The following is a 20231-nucleotide window of genomic DNA, read 5'->3' as shown; positions in this document are numbered from 1 at the left end:
GTCAAGTCAACTAGATATGGGAATGTAAGACCCAACAAAAAATAAATGAAACAGACTGAATATGAGAGTAATAAATTGAAAGAAATGGGTCTGAGCCAACTGAATATGGGCCTTAATGACCCGATAGAAAATAAATGAAGCCGGCTTGACATAGGTTTGAAGAATTGAAAGAAATGAGTCTAAGCTATAATGACCCAATTTCTAGTACGTCATGATCGTACTAAAAGTAAGGTGTTACTAACCTAATTCTTTTATTATCTAATTAATATTGAGCCTTTACGTGTTAATATGTCGACAATTTTATTAAAAAGTTAAAACTTTAACAAGAACAAAATAACACATATTCACATTCTTAATATTAATAATACATTATAGTATTACAAACGAAACCAATTGCAAAACCTATCTTTCTAAATAAAACTTCAACTAATAAGGTGAGTGAAAAATAAATTCTAGCAACAACTCAACTCGCACAAATTCTTCTATGCTTCCATAGCATCACAATAAGCCTTCGTACCTATAGCTGAAAGGGTTGGAAAGAGGGGTAAAAACTGGGGAGTCCTTAGTAGGATTGGGGGTTAGAAGATAAGTTCATTTTATTACCATAGCCAACAACAACGAGCAATAGAATACATTTAAACTTAATAAATAAAGAACACAGAAGTGAAACAATCATATAGTACACACAAAGCATCCACAAATATACACAAAAATACATCATAGAGAGATATGTGCAAACAAGGATAATGCATGTCTAGCCCTATGCTGGCCATGAACTCATTTGTCGGTTTGTTGCCTGCTTCTCGATAGTAGTTCTGAGATAAGTGTTACATATCATCGTCCCTATCCCATCAAACATTCTCTCCATGAGCGTTACATACTGCCATCCTCATGGAGAAACCCTCTTCCCAGTCACAAGTAGGTGTTACGTATCGCTATCTCTATCTCAACCAATGTCCCTTACATGAGCGTTACGTATCGGCGTCCTCACTTGAAACTTTCTCCTCGGTCTCAAGTAAACATTACGTATCGCTGTCCTTACTGAATCGTACTCACAGTCTCCAGTGAATGTTACGTATCGTCATCCCCACCAGACTTTTGACACTAAAGCCAAATCAACATTCATTCATTTCATATCAATCCAGTGAGACATTATTTTCGGTATCCCTTTTTCCTACTCTCTGTGGCAAATATTCTTTTAGATTCTTTTAGTCTCTACTTTCTACTCTACTGTGGTAAAAATCTCTTTAATCTTTTTCTTTTCTTTTCTTTCTTCTTCTTTTCTTTCTTATTATTCAACAATATAAATTATCTTCACATTCTTTCTTCATCTCTCCCTAGATGTTTTATGAAAAATGAATCATAAGATTTTCAACTTAGGTTCGTCTTTCTACAACTTTTAAATAAATTATTTTTTAACTCTCTTATTTTGTTATAATACAAATTACTAATATATAATATTTTATAAATACATAAATAATAATTATAATACTAGAATAATATTATTATTTTTCTTTATTACCTAAAACTTATTAACTTGAACTTTGAATAATCTTACTACTTAAAACTCGCCAAAAAAATTCCACAATTCAAAACAACATTCAAGCATTCCCAAGACTCAACCTTTTCTTTAATCAACTTACGAAATTTTTCAAAATTTTGAGATTCATTTTATTTTCACCAAATTAAGTTCAAAAAGTCAATTCAGTTCTATTAGTTTTGTTTCCTCTAAAACTCTTTAAAACATAATCCTTAAACCCAAGTTAATCACACAAAAGTCCATTTCCGTTTAATCAAAATCAAACGATTTAAATTCACTTAAATAATTATAAAATTTTTTGGCAACATCTCCTCTAAAACTCGGACTATTGCCACTCTTTAAGGGTCTCATCTAAACCATTTCTCAACCTTCTCCAATGGGTTCAAAACCAAATCATTTTCAATGTTAAACCATTTCAAAATAAAACCAATTCAAAAATCAAATCATTTTCTTATTTCAAAACATTTCAGCAACTACCAATTTAACAAAATAAATCAATAAATCAGAATTCTCAGTGACTCCAACACAATCAAGAAACTAAATATAACCATCAAGCGACCACTTCAACAACAACCAACCAGAAAAGTAATTACATTTATTCAAAGCAACTCAGTTCAGTCCATAACTCAGTTCAGTCCATAAGACTTACCAAAATCATAAAAATATATTTTTCGCATTAATATTGACTTATAACAATTCTTGAAAGTAAAATAAATTTAATAAAAGCCCCTACCTTGATCACGACTTAACTAGGCGACAAACTCTATTTTTCTCAGCCCGCAATAGCAGCATTCGCAACCACAGCTATGTATTGCTTCCACAACAACAACGGCAACTGCAAACGCGACATGCAAGAACTGAAACTCAACCCTATGACAATAACGCCGCAGAAACCTCAGTAATATATAATAGAATAGCGACAAAGAGGGATTTTCGGAGCAAAACGACTTACTATACCAAGAAAGAACCAAGAACTGAGTAGCCGCAGCTCCAACGGTTGACTCCAGCGACTAGAGCAGTAGTGAGGAGCTCCGACAGCGACGTAGCAACAACTACAGCGGCGCTGTTTTCCCTCATTCCCATCAATCTCTCCCCTTCATCGTCCTTCCTCTTCTCCTCTGCTCAGATCGACGTCGACGGCGGTGAGGGGAGCTTCGGCGGCATCGCGTGTGATGGCGGCAGCAACAGCTTGAACGGTGACAGTGGCAAGCTCCACGAACAGCGACGGTGCGCGAAGACAGCTCCTCAGCTCGCGCTTCGTTCTCACTCTGCCTCCATACCTAGACCACGTCGGAATCCCTCTCTCTCGGCAATCGAGGGTGGCGACAAGCAAGGCGACAGCTGGGCGCGACAAAGCTGTCAGTAGGGTAGCATCTTCTCCGTCAAGGTTTCTTTCTCTGCGTGTGTAAGCTTGTGTGTGCGTGTGTGATGAGCTGTAGTTGTGTATGTGTGTTTTGGGGAAGAACGGGGTGGGGTGCGGTGCTAGGTTAGATGGAGTGGGTGAGTGTGTGGGTGTATTAGGGTTAGGTTTTGATTTAGGAAAAAAGGGGTAAGGTCGTAAGGATAGGTCAGTAATTTCAAATAAAAATAGGAATAATATAGTACTGACTTGAAAACTAATTTTAATTCAATAATAATTATATATAAAAATATTATTTATTTATTAATTTATAAATTATTTTTAAATAAATATTCTAATCTAAAAATTAGAGATAATCAAATTAATTTTTTTTATTCATAAAATAAAATTTAAAATTTAACTATTCAAATTAAAACGTATAAATTTTTTATTATTTTTTACTTACTAAAATTTTAAATTATAATAAAAAAATTTTAATTTAATATAAAAATTTTAAAAATATAATAAATTATAAATAATTTATTATTTAATTTTCAAAAACCTTGCATATATTACTTTTATTGTAGATAACTAGTGACTCCTCTTGTATATTTGGTAAGTTTATTGAGCTTATGGTTCTGGTAGATGTTGATCTTTTCATTTCAGGACTAGCTGTTGTAAAGGCCTCATGGGGATTTGTGGTCCCGCACTTAGCTCCAAAGCACGATAATTGTTGTAACAAAAGTTGATCACGATCTCAAGGAAACCGACTTAATACACTACTCTCCACAATTCTATTCGATATTGTACCCAAGAAGCGCAATAGAAAGAGAAAAAAAAAAAGATTGTACAGAGTTCTATTGATGAATCTGTCATTCATATAACGTGATATATAGTAATTTGTAAAAATCCTCTAATCAAGATTTTCTTATTATGTACGATCATTACTTTCTATATAACAAATCAAATCTATTTATCATTATTTTTTTATTCTTTAAAAAAAATAATCTAAATGTTCAACTTATATATAGTACCTCCTATAATGTATAGACAGTAACATGGATATAGGATACGACACGATATAAGACTATCGACACATAAATTTTAAAATTTTATAAGATACGAAGACACATATATATAAAATATAAAATTTTTATAGATAAATCATAATGATATTTTGATATTTTATTGATATTAAAATATATATTATTTTTTAATTAATTTTAATGTCTTATTTTAATTATATAAAGTATTTAAAATATTTTTTGTTTTAATAAATAATAATATATACTATTTTTAAATTTATTTTAAAAATATATGTTAAAAATAAAATTGGACATGTTGACACGTAATGGTATTTAGATATATGTCTAACCATGTTTAGAGAAATTTTTTTTTATCTTTTATGACATGCTTAAATACACTAAATACGCATGTCCGACGAATCTCGATAAATATTGTGTCTAAAATGTGTTCGATACACAGACATAAACTCAACAAAATGTTCGTTTTTTTATAAGATACCTCAATTACAATTACAAACTTTGTGAATATGAGATATACCTTAAGTTTTATTTGATAAATAATGTCAATACCATCATGTGATTATTAAACCAACCCTAATTCCAAATTTCTGAAGTCAAACCCTAAAATGTTCAAGAGAAGTGGTTCCATCAAGGCCTTTGGCATTATAGTATTTTACATATTCCTCAATCGTGATTTCTGATAACAATTCTTTTATAGGGTCTTAAAGTTTTGACGATGATTTGACACCTGAGCAGAAAAAACTTGCAACAGATATTCTTGGACCAATAAAATTTGCCAGCACTCTGTGTTAAACACTATTAAATTTATCATTTGTTATAAGCTGCATTTCAAGAAAATAAACATTGTAGAATTATCGATTTTCAAATGGGCATGTTTATGGTATGGAGGATGGCATAAAGCATCCACACTAATAAATCTTGTGTGTGCAACTCCATTGTTGGCATGTTATAGAAAATACATTTAGATAGAATCAGGTGATGGAACAAATTAGCCTGATAGCAACAATGGCTTCGTTATAGGATTGTCTCATTTAAGGATGATTACAATGTTAATGAGATCTAGCTAATACAGTTGTTAGTTTAATTTATTTTTGGCAAATGGGCAACTTGTAATATTTGGGCATAGTAGATTTTAATGGTTTTTTCCAATATCACTAAGTAAATTATACTTTCTTTTTTTTTTTTTTATCAAACTTAGAGCCCCTCAGATCAATTTAATTATACGATTAAGAACCCAAAATAATACCATAAACACAGAACAATACAATAACACATGAAAAACTTATAGTTGAGTTTTACAATAATATTACAAAATTTCAAAAGTTGAGTTTCTATAGAAATTAAAATACCTACAAAATACTAATTTATAATTTTTAATTTGTAATTCAATAAAACAATATGAATTAAAACAAAACCCACACTATCAAACTAAAATTGCTAAAACCTATCAAGCCAAAATAATCTATTTTACCCGCAAGTCCATTTGCCAAAAATAAATTAAACTAACAATTGTATTAGGCTATTAAGCATGACTCATTAACATTTTAATCATAATTGCATGAGACAAACTTACTATTGAACTACTAATACTGTCAATCCACTTGTTCCATCATCTGAAATTCTGAATCTATCCCTATCATGCACTATTTTGACCCACGTGTTACACAAATAACTCACACAGCTACGATTTATTGGTCTAAATATTTTATACCAATCTACACAATAGAATTTCTCTTTCCAAATAACCACATTCTAATTTGCATAAGAACTTGTTCAAAGAAAAATTCATAGAGTCTTTTGCATATTTTTAATGGATCGGAATGAAGTAAAATTACAAAAGGAGAAAACTAGAACAAGTCTTTTGTGGCGAAAATTCGTATAAAGTTTAATTAGTACGAATTTAATATTTTTATTTATTATAAAATATTTATAGAATTACTTGTAGATAAATTTTAGAAAAAAAGTATAATTTTTAATTTTATTTTTAAATAAATTTTATTTTTAATTTTAAAATAAATTTTATTTTTATTTTTAATAATATTAATTTTTTATCATATATAATTATTTAATTATTTTTTAATCATATATAAATAAATTACTTTTAATAAGACTTTTTTGTGTTATTAAATTATCTTCTTTTAAAAATAATAAAAAAATTATGAACGAAAAAAAATAAACTATCATGATAATTTTTTGTATTTTTATTCATATTTTAACTATAAACATAAATATAATTTGATTATATTATTTATGAAATGTGACTATAAATGTAGATTAAATTTGGTTATATTACTTATATATAGTTTCATTGCGTTGTATTACTTATAAAGTTAGATTATAATTATGACAATAGAATTGTTCTGGTATTTTTATATGTGTGACTAATTAGTGGTGTTAAAATATTACTCTTAATTATAAATAAAGTTTATAATTTAAAAAATTAAAGACTCAATTAAAAAAATACGAAAAAGATGATGTTAAAATATTCTAACTCTTTAAAATAAAAATATTCGAAATTTAATTAAAAATTATTTAAAATTTAAATTCAATAAAAATTTATATTCCATGTGTTTTGTATATTTAATAACTTACTATATTATATTGGTTGAAATTACCTTTTATAATGTTAATTTTCTAATAACACTTTATTAGAAAAATCATATTTTTAGAATTTTTTAAAAATTAATTAATATTATATATATTTTATTACACTACATCTTGTTATAAAAAAAATATTTATTTCTAATACTTATATTAAAAATAAAAACAAAATTTAAATTAGTGAATTTTAATCTATAATATAATAATATAGTAATTATTTTATATATTGTACGAATATAAATTAATTATTTTTTTATTTATAAAAATTTTAAGAGCTTGTTATATATATATTTTGATGAATGTGATATATTTTTTTATATAAAGAATTAAAAAAATCTAATAGTTAATCTGTTACCTTTTTTATTTTAGTCTAAATTAAATGTTTTTTATTTTTTTTGAAAAGAAAATCTTTTGAGGAATTTAATAATATGTGATGAGAAACACCGAATAAATTATACAAAAACAAATTAAAACATAACATGAAAATATTTTTAAAAAAAGATGAAATATGCGTCTTTATCTGAGTAATCACCTTGTAAAATATAAGGCTAATAAATAGTCAAACACTCCCAACAAACAAAATTAAAACATTAAGATTATGTTTGATTTATATTTTTATTTTTAGAATTTTTTATTTTAAAAATTTTGTAAAAGAAGGTGACAATAAAAAATAAAATTTTATTATTTCAATTATTTTTTATTTACAAAATTTTTAAAATAAAAATTTAAAAAACTAAAAATAAAAAACATAAATAAATGAACCAAACAGATTCTAACTTCTTCAAAAAGAAGACTTACCACCAAAATAAAGACTGTCTCGTTAAGAGTGTTTTAAAAGCATAAATACATAATAAACATATTATGTGTAAATAAAAATTTTGTTAAAAATTAATTATTTATTTAAAATACATATTAAAATATAAAATATTCATTAAAAATGAATTAAATGTCACATATATTTATATGTAGTACATTGTAAAATATTCATTAAAAATGAATTAAATGTCACATATATTTATATGTAGTACATTGTAATTGATTTGATAACTATTTTTTTTATTTACATACATAATATTTTTTAATCAGCCATATTAGATATACACTAAAATTATTTATTAGTATAAAATATATATTAAAAATAAGTTAAAGAACATATTTATTTATACACAAATATATAATAATTAATTGAGTAAAATATTATTTTTATCTCTCATATTTACGGTAAGTCTCAAAGTTATTCTTAATGTTTAAATTGTCTTATTTAATTCCCTAACGTTTTAAAATTAGCTCAATGTTATCCTGCTATTAGGGATCTATTAACAGAATTGACGGAAGACGAAATTGAGACGATTTTGAAACGTTAGAGACTTAAATAAGACGAAAACGTTGGGAGAAAAACGATACATATAAATAAATTTTAATTTTATCCTTCAATAATATCATTTTTTACGGTATATAGTTACTCAATTATTTTTTAATTACATCTAAGTAAATTACGCTTAATCACATTACTTTCATTCTAAATAAATTTATTTTTTTTATAATTTTACTCTTAAAGATTTTTAGTCATCATAAAATATTTGTAGAATGACTAATAAAAAATAAATATTTTTTAATTTTTACTAAAAAATAATATTTATTTTTTATTAGTCATTCTACAAATATTTATTTTTTTTAATTTTACTTATCATTCTACAAATATTTTATGATGAGTAAAAATTTTTAAGAGTAAAATTATAAAAAAATAAATTTATTTCGAATGAAAGTAATGTGACTAGGTATAATTTACTTGGATGTGATTAAAAAATAATTGAATAACTATGTACGGTAAAAAATTGATATTATTGAAGGATAAAATTAAAATTTATTTCTATCTTCGTTTTTGTCCTCAATATTTTCATCCTATTTAAATTCCTAATAATGTTTTAAAATCGTCTCAGTTTGTTCAGCCGTCAATTCTGTTAACAGATAACATTTAGCCAATTTTAAAACGGTAAAACTTAAATAGGACAATTTAAGCATTAGGGACAACTTTAGAATTTAGCTTAAACGTTGAGCGATACTTTACTCTAATTAATTTTAATGTACACATTATATTTTTGTTTTTCAATACAAAAATACAAAAATATGAAAAAAAAAATGTTTGATAACACTGAAATAAAGATAAAGGAAAAAAAAAAGAAGATATGATGAGACAGAGTTAGTGTAATTAGAACAACTTCTTGAAACTAAGCCAAATAGAACAAATTAAGGAAGTGGTGATTAATTTAGTAATTTAATTGAAAGTTAGTTAGTGTAATAAGAAGATACCTGCATACGACTGGTAATTCTTCTGGCTTAGGAGGATTAGGAGCAAGATAGCACACAAATGTATCTCTCCAATTAAGTGCTGGTGAACTATACATATCAAAATTACTGTTATAAATGAACGTCCTATTTTGGTCACATGTATAAAACTCTTTCTTCACCTCATCATCTTGCTCGAAGAACCTTCTAACTCCATCTTTCATCTCCTCAAGAACACACTCATGGATCCCATGATTCACCACTTGGAAGAAACCCCATGTCTCACATGCTTCCCTTATTCTTGAAACAACTCCTTGGCGTTTGCTTCGATCCTTGCTAACAACATCTTCAAGATCTATAACTGGAATTGTGTGTTCTGAGTGAGATTTCTTATTATTATCGGGTTGGTGATGGAACAGCAATGGAATCTTTGTAAGGCCTTTGTCAACAAGACCCTTGCCGCCGGTTTTTGTTTCATCGAATGCTTTGAGGTCGTTGAGTCTGTTAGAACTGAGTTTCACTGTTTCTACTTCAACTTCTTGATCAGTGCAAGAAACCTCCATGGATACTCTAATTAGTGTTTCCTTACTCTCCTTATAGAGTATAAACTATAAACTATAATATCCTACAAAAGAAATTAAGAGAAGAATGAGCAGTATATACTGTGTGATGGACCTGGCGCTTAGAGGCTTTCAACAACCGAGTGTAATGGCTATAGAAAGTTTGTTCAAGCGGTTTGACATGTTGATGATACTCAAATTTAAATACTGGGGGGTCAAAATACATCATTTATTAATGGCTTTTTAAGATGAACAATTTCACATCTTCGGCAGTTTTGCAGCTGAGAATGAGATAATCATATTGCTGAGGTTTGCTGTGTCTCGGAGGTTATTAAAGTATACCTGAGATGGTGTTATTTACTCAACAAAACTTCTAATGTTATATTTCTTAATATTTTAATTTTTTTCAAATTCAGAAGACACATACTTATTTATATTTGTAACACCCTACCACACTAAGCTTTACGCTTAAGCCGTAAAATAGAGGTGGTGTGGTATTATGACCTCTAAAATAAAATGAGTACATATAATAGCAGAAGAATTACAATATGCTAGGAGCCTTCAAGAAAAGAGAAAACAAAATCACAAAATAAAAGCGCAACGCTCAAGGAACGGGTTAACCTGCGTGCTAAGGAAACTGTAACTGTTAAACATATGATAACAGAAGTAGGAATAGAGTGCCAAAAATACAAAATAACAAACTCCTAACTCAGCCTGCGAAGTCAAGACTAGCCGGAGAATATTTACATATATATATATATATACATACATATCCAAAACCCAAAAGTACATATACACAATCCTGCCTCTCCATAAACCTCTAGGAGGATCAAAAGAACAAGTTATGCGGAGAGAAACCAAGTACATATATACACATCATAGCATAACAAAATAACCCTGTAGCCACTCTGCTTCAAGGGTCCAGACGCCTAACGAGATGCCTCTCGACCTGCATCTGAAAAACAACAACATAGTATGGAATGAGAACTGGAGGTTCTCAATATGGTAAAGGTACCACACACATAATATATAAGGTCCTGGGAATGCCAAAAGCAATCCTAGAACGCCGACACTCAGATTATAGAGCTTAAAGTATTAAACAGAAGCCATAAAGGGTGGTTTACTAAGGATATTTAAACCTAACTTAACTTAACCTTAAATCTAAATCCCATTCTGCCATTCCTCCTTACCTCCAACTCCATCATGCATTTTCACAGACAACTAAACAGACAAAGGCAAGCACAAGACGGTTACAAGTACTGCAGATAACAAATATACATTTAACATGGCAAGTACATTTAGGCACACCCAGTTAATACACAAGCAAGTAATTCAAGTAATATGCATATGATGCATGCCTGTCCTATGGCTGATGAGACTCATCTGTCGGTTATCCAGCCAACCCGACAAGTCTGAATTGTCCTTAGACTGTCTCCCGACGTGCATCTCCAAGAGTCTATGCATAGCTTTTTCTCAAATAATCAATATTGCTCAATGGGGTTAACATTCTCGGGAATTTATATAGTGCTCGGTCACACTTACGTCGTAGGGTCAACAGAGTATCGAGTTTTCAACCTGGTACACGTGGTGGCAAGCCACGACATTTGATCCAGAGAATCTCGTATCTCAGATTATTCAAATTCATAAGCCATATAAATAATTCAATTATAATTCATCAACATCCACATCATTCTCAATTGCATTTCATTCATCATTATACGTCAATCATATTCAATCCTTATCCTTCATTATTGCGCCTCCCATTCTGTCCATCAATAGTTCCAATTCAAAACATAATTCATTCTTTTCTAAATAAATCAAACTTAGAACATGCTGATTTTCTTAATAACTCTAAATCAAATCATATAACCCTTGAATCTAAATCTTTTTAAATAATCATATAAACAAAATCTCTAATTTTTTTTTATAAAATTTCGCCAGCATCTCCTCTAAAACTTGGACTTTGCCACCCTTTTCGGATCCAAACCTGCTTTCTTTTCAATTCAACACACCCTTCCTCATCATCATAACAGTCACCACAATAAATCTACCTCAGATCAACAATTATACTCATATAATATTCAAATCCAACAACCAAAATTCAACTAAGGATCATAGTTCACTAATCCTAGGCTTCTAACACAAAATACCTCAAATCAATAATTCACCAAATTATTAGTTAATCAACAAGCACCAAACCAACCAATTAATAACTAATTATTCAATAAACTTCAACCAAATATATTCATCAACAAATTACTAAACATTAAACATACATCTGCATTCTAACTTATCATATGGTCATCTAGTCTAAGTTTTCACAGAACATTATATATTAAATGCAAGAAACATAAACCATACCTTGGCCGATTTCAACGGAACGACCAAAGCAAATTATTTAAAACCAAGGCAGCCCCTTCAAAATTCAACTAATCAGCTTCCTCCAAGTTCCAATATTCACAATTTCAAGTTCCAATTATTTATTCAGAACCTAATACACATTTATAACACATATATATCCAATTTAATACTCAAAGCTCAAATTCAAAGAAAATAAAATAGAATTATCGTATCCTCATCTTACCCAAGCTTCACATAAGCAAGAATAAACGTTTCTCTCAAGCTAATTGGATCATAAAACATCAGAAATCAAAGAAATTCAACATTCCCACTTAAAATTCGAAAATTGGGGGAAATGAAGGCTGAGTGTAAAATAATGATTTACCTATAAAATTGTTCCATTAAAAATGTAGAGCTCGACGCGGTGAACGCGTGGCCGCAAACGGTGCGGCGATTGGAGCTCGGACGGAAAAGTTACGGGGATCGGAGTTTACCGTAACAATTTGACGTTCTTTCTTTCCTCTCCCTGATGCTCTTCGACGCTGCCAAAAATGGGGAGAAGAAGAACGTGGGTTCACTTAAAGGGCTGGTCCGGTCGGGCCCACGGCCCGGTTTGGGCCCGGTTCAACCGGTTCGGCCCGTTTGGTCTAATTTTGGACCGATTTCTTCGAAATTAGTGTCAAAATTCTCGTTTCGATAAGCTCTACCCTATTTTGATATAATATTCACATTTATAATCCTCCTTATTAAAAACTAATTTATTGACTAATTATCTACTAATTTAACCAGGGTTTACATCCTATCCACCTAACAAAGAATTTTGCCCTCAAAATTCAAATCTAGTTACTTGAAAAGAGATGTAGATAGTCCTTTCGCATATCTGATTCGAGCTCCCAGGTATGTTCCTCGATACCAGCTCGACTCCAAACTACTTTTACCAATGATACTTTCTTTCCTTGTAATCGTTTAATATTAGTATCATCAATTCTCACTGGAATTACTGGAAGTGTTAGATCTTCTCTTACTTGCATTGGTTCTGGTTCTAGAACATGACTTGCGTCAGGAGTATACTTCCAAAGCTGTGATACATGAAACACATCATGCAAATTCGAGAGATATGACGGTAAGGCAATTCTATAAGCCACTGGCCCAATCCTCTTCAGAATCTCAAAGGGTCCAATATAACGGGGATTTAGTTTCTTAGTCTTAATAGATCTTCCCACTCCAGTGGTTGGTGTAACTTTCAGAAAGACATGTTCTCCTTCTTCGAATTCCAAAGGCTTTCGCCTTTGATCAGCATACCTCTTCTGGCGGCTTTGGGCTATAAGCATTCGACTACGAATCTTCTTTATCTGTTCAGTAGTTTCAGCTATCATCTCAGGCCCTAACAAACTTTTTTCTCCAGTTTCATACCAACACAATAGAGATTGACATTTCCTGCCATACTGAGCCTCATATGGAGCCATTCCAATGCTCGCATGATAGCTATTATTATAAGCAAATTCTATTAATGGCATATACCGATCCCAGCTCGCTGGCTGGTCCAAAACACAAGCCCTTAGCATATCCTCCAAGGTCTGAATAGTTCTCTCTGACTGACCATTTGTCTAAGGGTGATACGCAGTACTCAAACTTAATTGAGTCCCAAATGCACGCTGAAAAGCTCCCCAGAATCTTGATGTAAAGCGAGGATCCCTGTCAGATATAATAGTAGAGGGCACACCATGTAACCTGACAATCTCTTTGATATACATTCGAGCCAATTCCTCCATTGTGGAACTTATTCGGATAGGAAGAAAATGAGCTGATTTCGTCAGTCGATCCACAACCACCCAGATAGCGTCATAACCAGATCGGGTTCTAAACAAACCTATCACAAAATCCATTGCGATACTTTCCATTTCTATTGTGGAATCTCTAAAGGCTGAAGGGTCCCTGATGGTCTCTGACGCTCAATCTTAACCTTCTGACACGTTAAACATTTAGATATATGCAATGTCACATCATTCTTCATACCTGGCCACCAGAACATCGTTTTCAGATCCTAATACATTTTAATACTCCCTGGATGAATTGAGAACCCACTCTTATGAGCTTCCTTCAAGATACTTTGTCGCAGGTCTCCAACATTAGGCACAATAATCCGATTCTTGAACCTCCATAAACCATCCTGACCTTCTGACACTCTCCACTGTTTTCCCTGTTCAACTGCTGGTAATACCTTACGTAACGCTTCACTGTCTCAATGAGCCTTCAGAACTTCTGATTTAAAATCACTTGAAATCTGCAACTGACTCAAACACAAAATTCCAGATTCTTCTCTAATTCCCAAATTCAAACCTTGAAATGCCTTCAGTAACTCTTCCTCCTGTAGCATCATCCAAGTTGCATATAAAGATTTCTGACTCAAGGCATCCGCCACAATGTTCGCTTTTCCTGGATGATAATTCAATTCAAAATCATAATCTTTCAGAAGCTTCATCCACCTCCTTTGACGCATATTTAACTCTTTCTGCTCAAAAAGATACTTCAAACTCTTATGGTTTGAGAAGATATGAAACTTAACGCCATAGAGATAGTGCCTCCAAATCTTTAAAGCAAACACAACAGCAGCAAGTTCCAAATCATGTGTCGGGTAGTTCATCTCATGCGGCTTTAACTGCCGTGAGGCATATGCTACAACATTCTGGTATTGCATCAGAACGCACCCCAAACCCTTCAGAGATGCATCACAGTACACTTCAAACGGTTCACTTGGTTCAGGCAATACTAACACGGGTGCAGTAGTCAATCTGTGCTTCAATGCTTGGAAGCTCTCTTCACACTCCGGAGTCCAGATAAAAGGCGTATCCTTCCTAGTCAACTTAGTTAAAAGTAAGGCGAGCTGTGAAAATTTCTTAATGAATCTGCGATAATACCCCGCCAAACCTAGGAAACTCCTGATCTCTGTTACAGAAGTTGGTCGCTCCCAATTCATCATTGCTTCCACCTTAGCAGGATCCACAGCTATTCCCTGCTTACTCACCATGTGGCCGAGAAACTTCACCTCACTCTTCCAGAACTCGCATTTAGATAACTTAGCGTACAACTTCCTGTCTCTCAGAGTTTGCAGCACAGTTCGCAAGTGTTCAGCATGTTCCTCTTCAGACTTAGAATAAACAAGAATGTCATCAATAAAGACAATAACAAACTTGTCCAGATACGGTCGGAAAATCCTGTTCATATAATCCATAAATACTGTAGGGGCATTAGTTAACCCGAAAGACATCACTGTATACTCATAATGACCATAACGGGTCCTGAAAGCGGTTTTCGGAATATCCTCGTCTCTAACCCTTATCTGATGATAATCGGATCGCAGATCAATCTTAGAAAACACACCGGCACCCTATAACTGATCCATTAGATCATCGATTCTAGGCAACGGATATTTATTCTTCACAGTGATTTTATTCAATTGCCGATAATCGACACACAGCCGCATACTCCAATCCTTCTTCTTTACCAGTAACACTGGCGCTCCCCCCCGGAGAAACACTTGGTCGGATGAAATTCTTACCCAACAGATCTTCCAGTTGAGCCTTCAGTTCAGCCATTTCTAAAGGTGACATCCTATAAGGAGTAATCAAAATCGGACCGGCTCCAGGCACCAACTCGATTGCAAATTCAACCTCTCGATTAGGTGGGAATTCATTAATATCATCCGGAAACACATCTGGAAATTCACATACAACCGAAATCTGCTCTAAACTCTGATCATCACCTGATACTCCCGCAGTTAATAACATAATACCCTGACATTCAGTTCCTGAACAGTTTACTATCATAGAATTCAAATAGTAACTATTCACCACAACCGGTGCTTCTGACCCTTCCGGCATAAACTGTACTGACTTCTCAGAACAATCAAGCAAAACATGATTCTTGGATAACCAATCCAATCCTAAAATGAGATCAAGACCAGTCATAGGCAAAGAAATCAAATCATGCACAAATTCACGTTGCCGTACTCGAAAGGGAACTCGTGGACATCCTATCCTAGTCACCATAGCTTCATGAGTAGCATTATATACTTTCAAATCATAACCTAAAACCATCATTCTCAATCCTAATTCATGGGCCTTTTCAAATGCAATAAATGAATGACTTGCTCCTGAATCAAATAAAGCATTTAAGATTTTACCAGCCATTTCACAATTACCTCTAATCAGTGTCTCAGATCCCTCAGCACCTATGGTAGAAGTGGTGTATACTCTCCCTGGCTGCTGCACCCTACCAGTCTCATACTTCTTCTTCTCCGGGCAATTACTGGCTATATGCCCGGGCTGTCCACAGGAATAACATACTCCAAGTCCTAATCTGCACGAAACTCTAGGATGATACTTTTCGCACTTCTGACAATTCAGATCCTGCTGTGGCTGCTTCCCAAACCTTCTTCCCTGATTAACATTGGTATTCAGCCTTCTGTAATTACCTTGACCCTGAGTCTGCTGTGGAACAAAGCCTCTACGCTTGAAATTCCTACCTCTCGGAGCAAAGTTCCTTCCTGAAGGTCTCTGAAAAGGCACCCTCAAACTTTCTTTCTCTGCTGCTGCCTTCCTCACACAATCTTCAGCCACTCTACTCTTATTCACCAATTCAAAAAACACCCTGATCTCCATTGGGGCAACAAAACTCAGAATATCAATCTGAAGGCCTCCCTCATACTTAATACACTTCTATTCGGCAAAATCTTCTGGTGCCCCTTGACAGATACGAGAAAAGCGACACAACTCCTCAAACTTACTAGTATACTCAGCAACAGTCATCTATCCCTGTTTTAACTGCATTAATTCAAGTTGCTTGGCATTTCTGGCTGAATTAGGAAAGTATTTCTTATATAATTCTGTCCGGAAAATTTCTCAAGGAATCGCAGCACCATTAGGCTGCAGGATACGTCGTGTTCCCTGCCACCAATACTGAGCCTCACCTTGCAACTGATAAGTTTCAAATTCAACCCATTGCTCCTCAGGAACCTGTTGGGCCTGTAATGCCCATTCCATAGCCTGGATCCAATTATCTGCATCAGTGGGATTTGAGGATCCCCTAAAAGTCGGAGGGTGAACTTTCAGAAACGTTGCAAGTGTCATAGGACCATTTTCATCATTATTGTTCCCATGATTACCCTGATTTTTCTGATTACCCAGTGCCTCAGCTGTTGCCTGCATAGCTGCGACCATATTTCCTAGAGCAGCCATAAAGTCTACTGGATCAGTCCCTATGGGGGCAGGAGTAACGGTGCCTGTCCTACCTCTACCTCGCCAACGACCGCGTCTGCGAGTCGACATCTGGTCCCTATAAACACCAAACAAGTGATATTAAGTTGATCAGTCTCAATATCGCAGGTCTAATGCTTTAAGTTCCAAATGCATGCTCACAAACGTTTATGCCATATATATCAATCAGATATCCTAATAGCACATAAACACATATACAGAGAATGCACAGAAGTACAATCAGTCCGTCTTTCAGGCTCAATAGGAACGAACTGCTCTGATACCATAATGTAACACCCTACCACACTAAGCTTTACGCTTAAGCTGTAAAACAGAGGTGGTGTGATATTACGACCTCTAAAATAAAATGAGTACATATAATAGCAGAAGAATTATAATATGCTAGGAGCCTTAAAGAAAAGAGAAAACAAAAACGCAAAATAAAAGCGCAACGCTCAAGGAACGGGTTAACCTGCGTGCTAAGGAAACCGTAACTGTTAAACATATGATAACAGAAGTAGGAATATAGTGCCAAAGATACAAAATAACAAGCTCCTAACTCAGCCTGCGAAGTCAAGACTGGCCGGAGAATATTTACATATATATATACATACATATCCAAAACCCAAAAGTACATATACACAATCCTGCCTCTCTATAAACCTCTAGGAGGATCAAAAGAACAACTTATACGGAGAGAAAACGAAGTACATATATACACATCATAGCATAACAAAATAACCCTGTAACCACTCCGCTTCAAGGGTCCAGACGCCTAATGAGATGCCTCTCGACCTGCATCTGAAAAACAACAACATAGTATGGAATGAGAACCGGAGGTTCTCAGTATGATAAAGGTACCACACACATAATATATAAGGTCCTGGGAATGCCAAAGGCAATCCTAGAACGCCGACACTCAGATTATAGAGCTTAAAGTATTAAACAGAAGCCATAAAGGGTTGTTTACTAAGGATATTTAAACCTACTTACTTAACTTAACCTTAAATCTAAATCACATTCTGCCATTCCTCCTTACCTCCAACTCCATCAAGCATTTTCACAGACAACTAAACAGACAAAGGCAAGCACAAGAATGTTATAAGTACTGTAAATAACAAATATACATTTAACATGGCAAGTACATTTAGGCACACCCAATTAATACACAAGCAAGTAATTCAAGTAATATGCATATGATGCATGCCTGTCCTATGGCTGATGAGGCTCATCTGTCCTATGCATAGCTTTTTCTCAAATAATAAATATTGCTCAATGGGGGTACATTCCTGGGAATTTATATAGTGCCCGGTCACACTTACGTCGTAGGGTCAACAGAGTATTGAGTTTTTAACCTGGTACACGTGGTGGCAAGCCACGATATTTGATCCAGGGAATCTCGTATCTCAGATTATTCAAATTCATAAGCCATATAAATAATTCAATTATAATTCATCAACATCCACATCATTCTCAATCGCATTTCATTCATCATTATACGTCAATCATATTCAATCCTTATCCTTCATTATCGCGCCTCCCATTCCGTCCATCAATAGTTCCAATTCAAAACATAATTCATTCTTTTCTAAATAAATCAAACTTAAAACATGCTCATTTTCTTAATAACTCTAAATCAAATCATATAACCCTTGAATCTAAATCTTTTTAAATAATCATATAAACAAAATCTCTAATTTTTTTTATAAAATTTCGGCAGCATCTTCTCTAAAACTCAGACTTTGCCACCCTTTTCGGGTCCAAACCTGCTTTCTTTTCAATTCAACACACCCTTTCTCATCATCATAACAGTCACCACAATAAATCTACCTCAGATCAACCATTATACTCATATAATATTCAAATCCAACAACCAAAATTCAACTAAGGATCATAGTTCACTAATCCTAGGCTTCTAACACAAAATACCTCAAATCAATAATTCACCAAATTATTAGTTAATCAACAAGCACCAAACCAACCAATTAATAACTAATTATTCAATAAACTTCAACCAAATATATTCATTGATAAATTACTAAACATTAAACATACACCTGCATTCCAACTTATCCTATGGCATCTAACCTAAGTTTTCACGGAACATTATATATTAAATGCAAGAAACCTAAACCATACCTTGACCGATTTCCACGTAACGACCAAAGCAAATTATTTAAAACCAAGGCAGCCCCTTAAAAATTCAACTAATCAGCTTCCTCCAAGTTCCAATATTCACAATTTCAAGTTCCAATTATTTATTCACAACCTAATACACATTTATAACACATATATATCCAATTTAATACTCAAAGCTCAAATTCAAAGAAAATAAAATAGAATTATCGTATCCTCACCTTACCCAAGCTTCACATAAGCAAGAGTAAACGTTTCTCTCAAGCTAATTGGATCCTAAAACATCAGAAATCAAAGAAATTTAACATTCCTACTTAAAATTCGAAAATTGGGGGAAATGAAGGCTGAGTGTAAAATAATGAGTCACCTATAAAATTGTTCCGGTAGAAATGTAAAGCTCGACGCGGTAAATGCGTGGCCGCAAATGGTACGGCGATTGGAGTTCGGACGGAGAAGTTACGGGGATCGGAAGTTTACCGTAACAATTTGACGTTCTTTCTTTCCTCTCCCTGATGCTCTTCGACGCTGCCAAAAATGGGGAGAAGAAGAACGTGGGTTCACTTAAAGGGCTGGTCCGGTTGGGTCCACGGCCCGGTTTGGACCCGGTTCAACCGGTTCGGTCCGTTCGGTCCAATTTTGAACCGATTTTTTCGAAATTAGTGTCAAAATTCTCGTTTCGATGAGCTCTACCCTATTTTGATATAATATTCACATTTCTAATCCTCTTTATTAAAAATTAATTTATTGACTAATTATCTACTAATTTAACCGGGGTTTACAATATTGCTTAAGAAAAAGTGTTTTAGTATATTTTATATTAGAGCAGACGTTATATAACTAATCTTTAAGAAAAATTTTTAGTCCATTTTACTTGAGGAAAATTTTCTTAACTATATTTTACTTACAAAAGTTTTTTTAGTGAGCGTGTGTAATTAATAATACATTAGTGATGATAATTGATCTATAATTTTTTTATCATCATTATCATCTCTTTCAATGTTTTTTGCCTCTAAAATATTTTCAAATTGCTCAAGGATATATTAATTTTATTTAAGTCTATTCTTCTTGTAGATAGGCCTGACAGCATGGACCCTATCTGCGGGTATCCAACTCGACTCAATCTGGTCG

The 20231-nt window shown here is 32.9% G+C and overlaps 1 protein-coding gene and 3 long non-coding RNA genes across 5 annotated transcripts; all 4 read right to left on the bottom strand.

Annotated features, from left to right (window-relative positions):
* Positions 1-325: 325 nt before the first annotated feature.
* LOC112703061 (uncharacterized) lies at positions 326-3110 on the bottom strand. Its single transcript, XR_003154456.3, has 3 exons — positions 2493-3110; positions 2274-2410; positions 326-523 (listed from the first exon to the last, which is right to left on the bottom strand). It is a non-coding gene; the product is annotated as an uncharacterized lncRNA (long non-coding RNA).
* A 5361-nt stretch (positions 3111-8471) lies between these two features.
* On the bottom strand, positions 8472-9375 carry LOC112701464 (1-aminocyclopropane-1-carboxylate oxidase homolog 12-like). Its single transcript, XM_025752214.2, has 2 exons — positions 8837-9375; positions 8472-8484 (listed from the first exon to the last, which is right to left on the bottom strand). The coding sequence occupies exons 1-2, from the start codon at positions 9373-9375 to the stop codon at positions 8472-8474; spliced, it is 552 nt and encodes a 183-aa protein (XP_025607999.2).
* Positions 9376-10057: 682 nt separating this feature from the next.
* On the bottom strand, positions 10058-12259 carry LOC140174232 (uncharacterized). The gene is made up of 2 exons (XR_011863488.1): positions 12098-12259; positions 10058-10327 (listed from the first exon to the last, which is right to left on the bottom strand). It is a non-coding gene; the product is annotated as an uncharacterized lncRNA (long non-coding RNA).
* Positions 12260-17492: 5233 nt separating this feature from the next.
* Positions 17493-19639, bottom strand: LOC140174231 (uncharacterized). Of its 2 annotated transcripts, none has more exons than XR_011863486.1 (3): positions 19471-19639; positions 19325-19379; positions 17493-17768 (listed from the first exon to the last, which is right to left on the bottom strand). It is a non-coding gene; the product is annotated as an uncharacterized lncRNA (long non-coding RNA). The 2 variants fall into 2 exon arrangements; XR_011863487.1 differs by lacking the exon at positions 17493-17768 and adding an exon at positions 18201-19236 and having other exon boundaries at positions 19471-19621.
* Positions 19640-20231: the final 592 nt, after the last annotated feature.

Source organism: Arachis hypogaea, chromosome 7 (genome assembly GCF_003086295.3).
Source record: "Arachis hypogaea cultivar Tifrunner chromosome 7, arahy.Tifrunner.gnm2.J5K5, whole genome shotgun sequence".
Lineage (NCBI taxonomy): Eukaryota > Viridiplantae > Streptophyta > Magnoliopsida > Fabales > Fabaceae > Arachis > Arachis hypogaea.
The sequence above is the reverse complement of the archived record's forward strand: the minus strand, read 5'-3'. Positions and strand labels throughout refer to the sequence as shown.

Excerpts from the sequence above, each read along its gene's own strand:
- LOC112701464 (XM_025752214.2), bottom strand. The coding sequence starts at position 9,375 with ATGGAGGTTTCTTGCACTGATCAAGAAGTTGAAGTAGAAACAGTGAAA.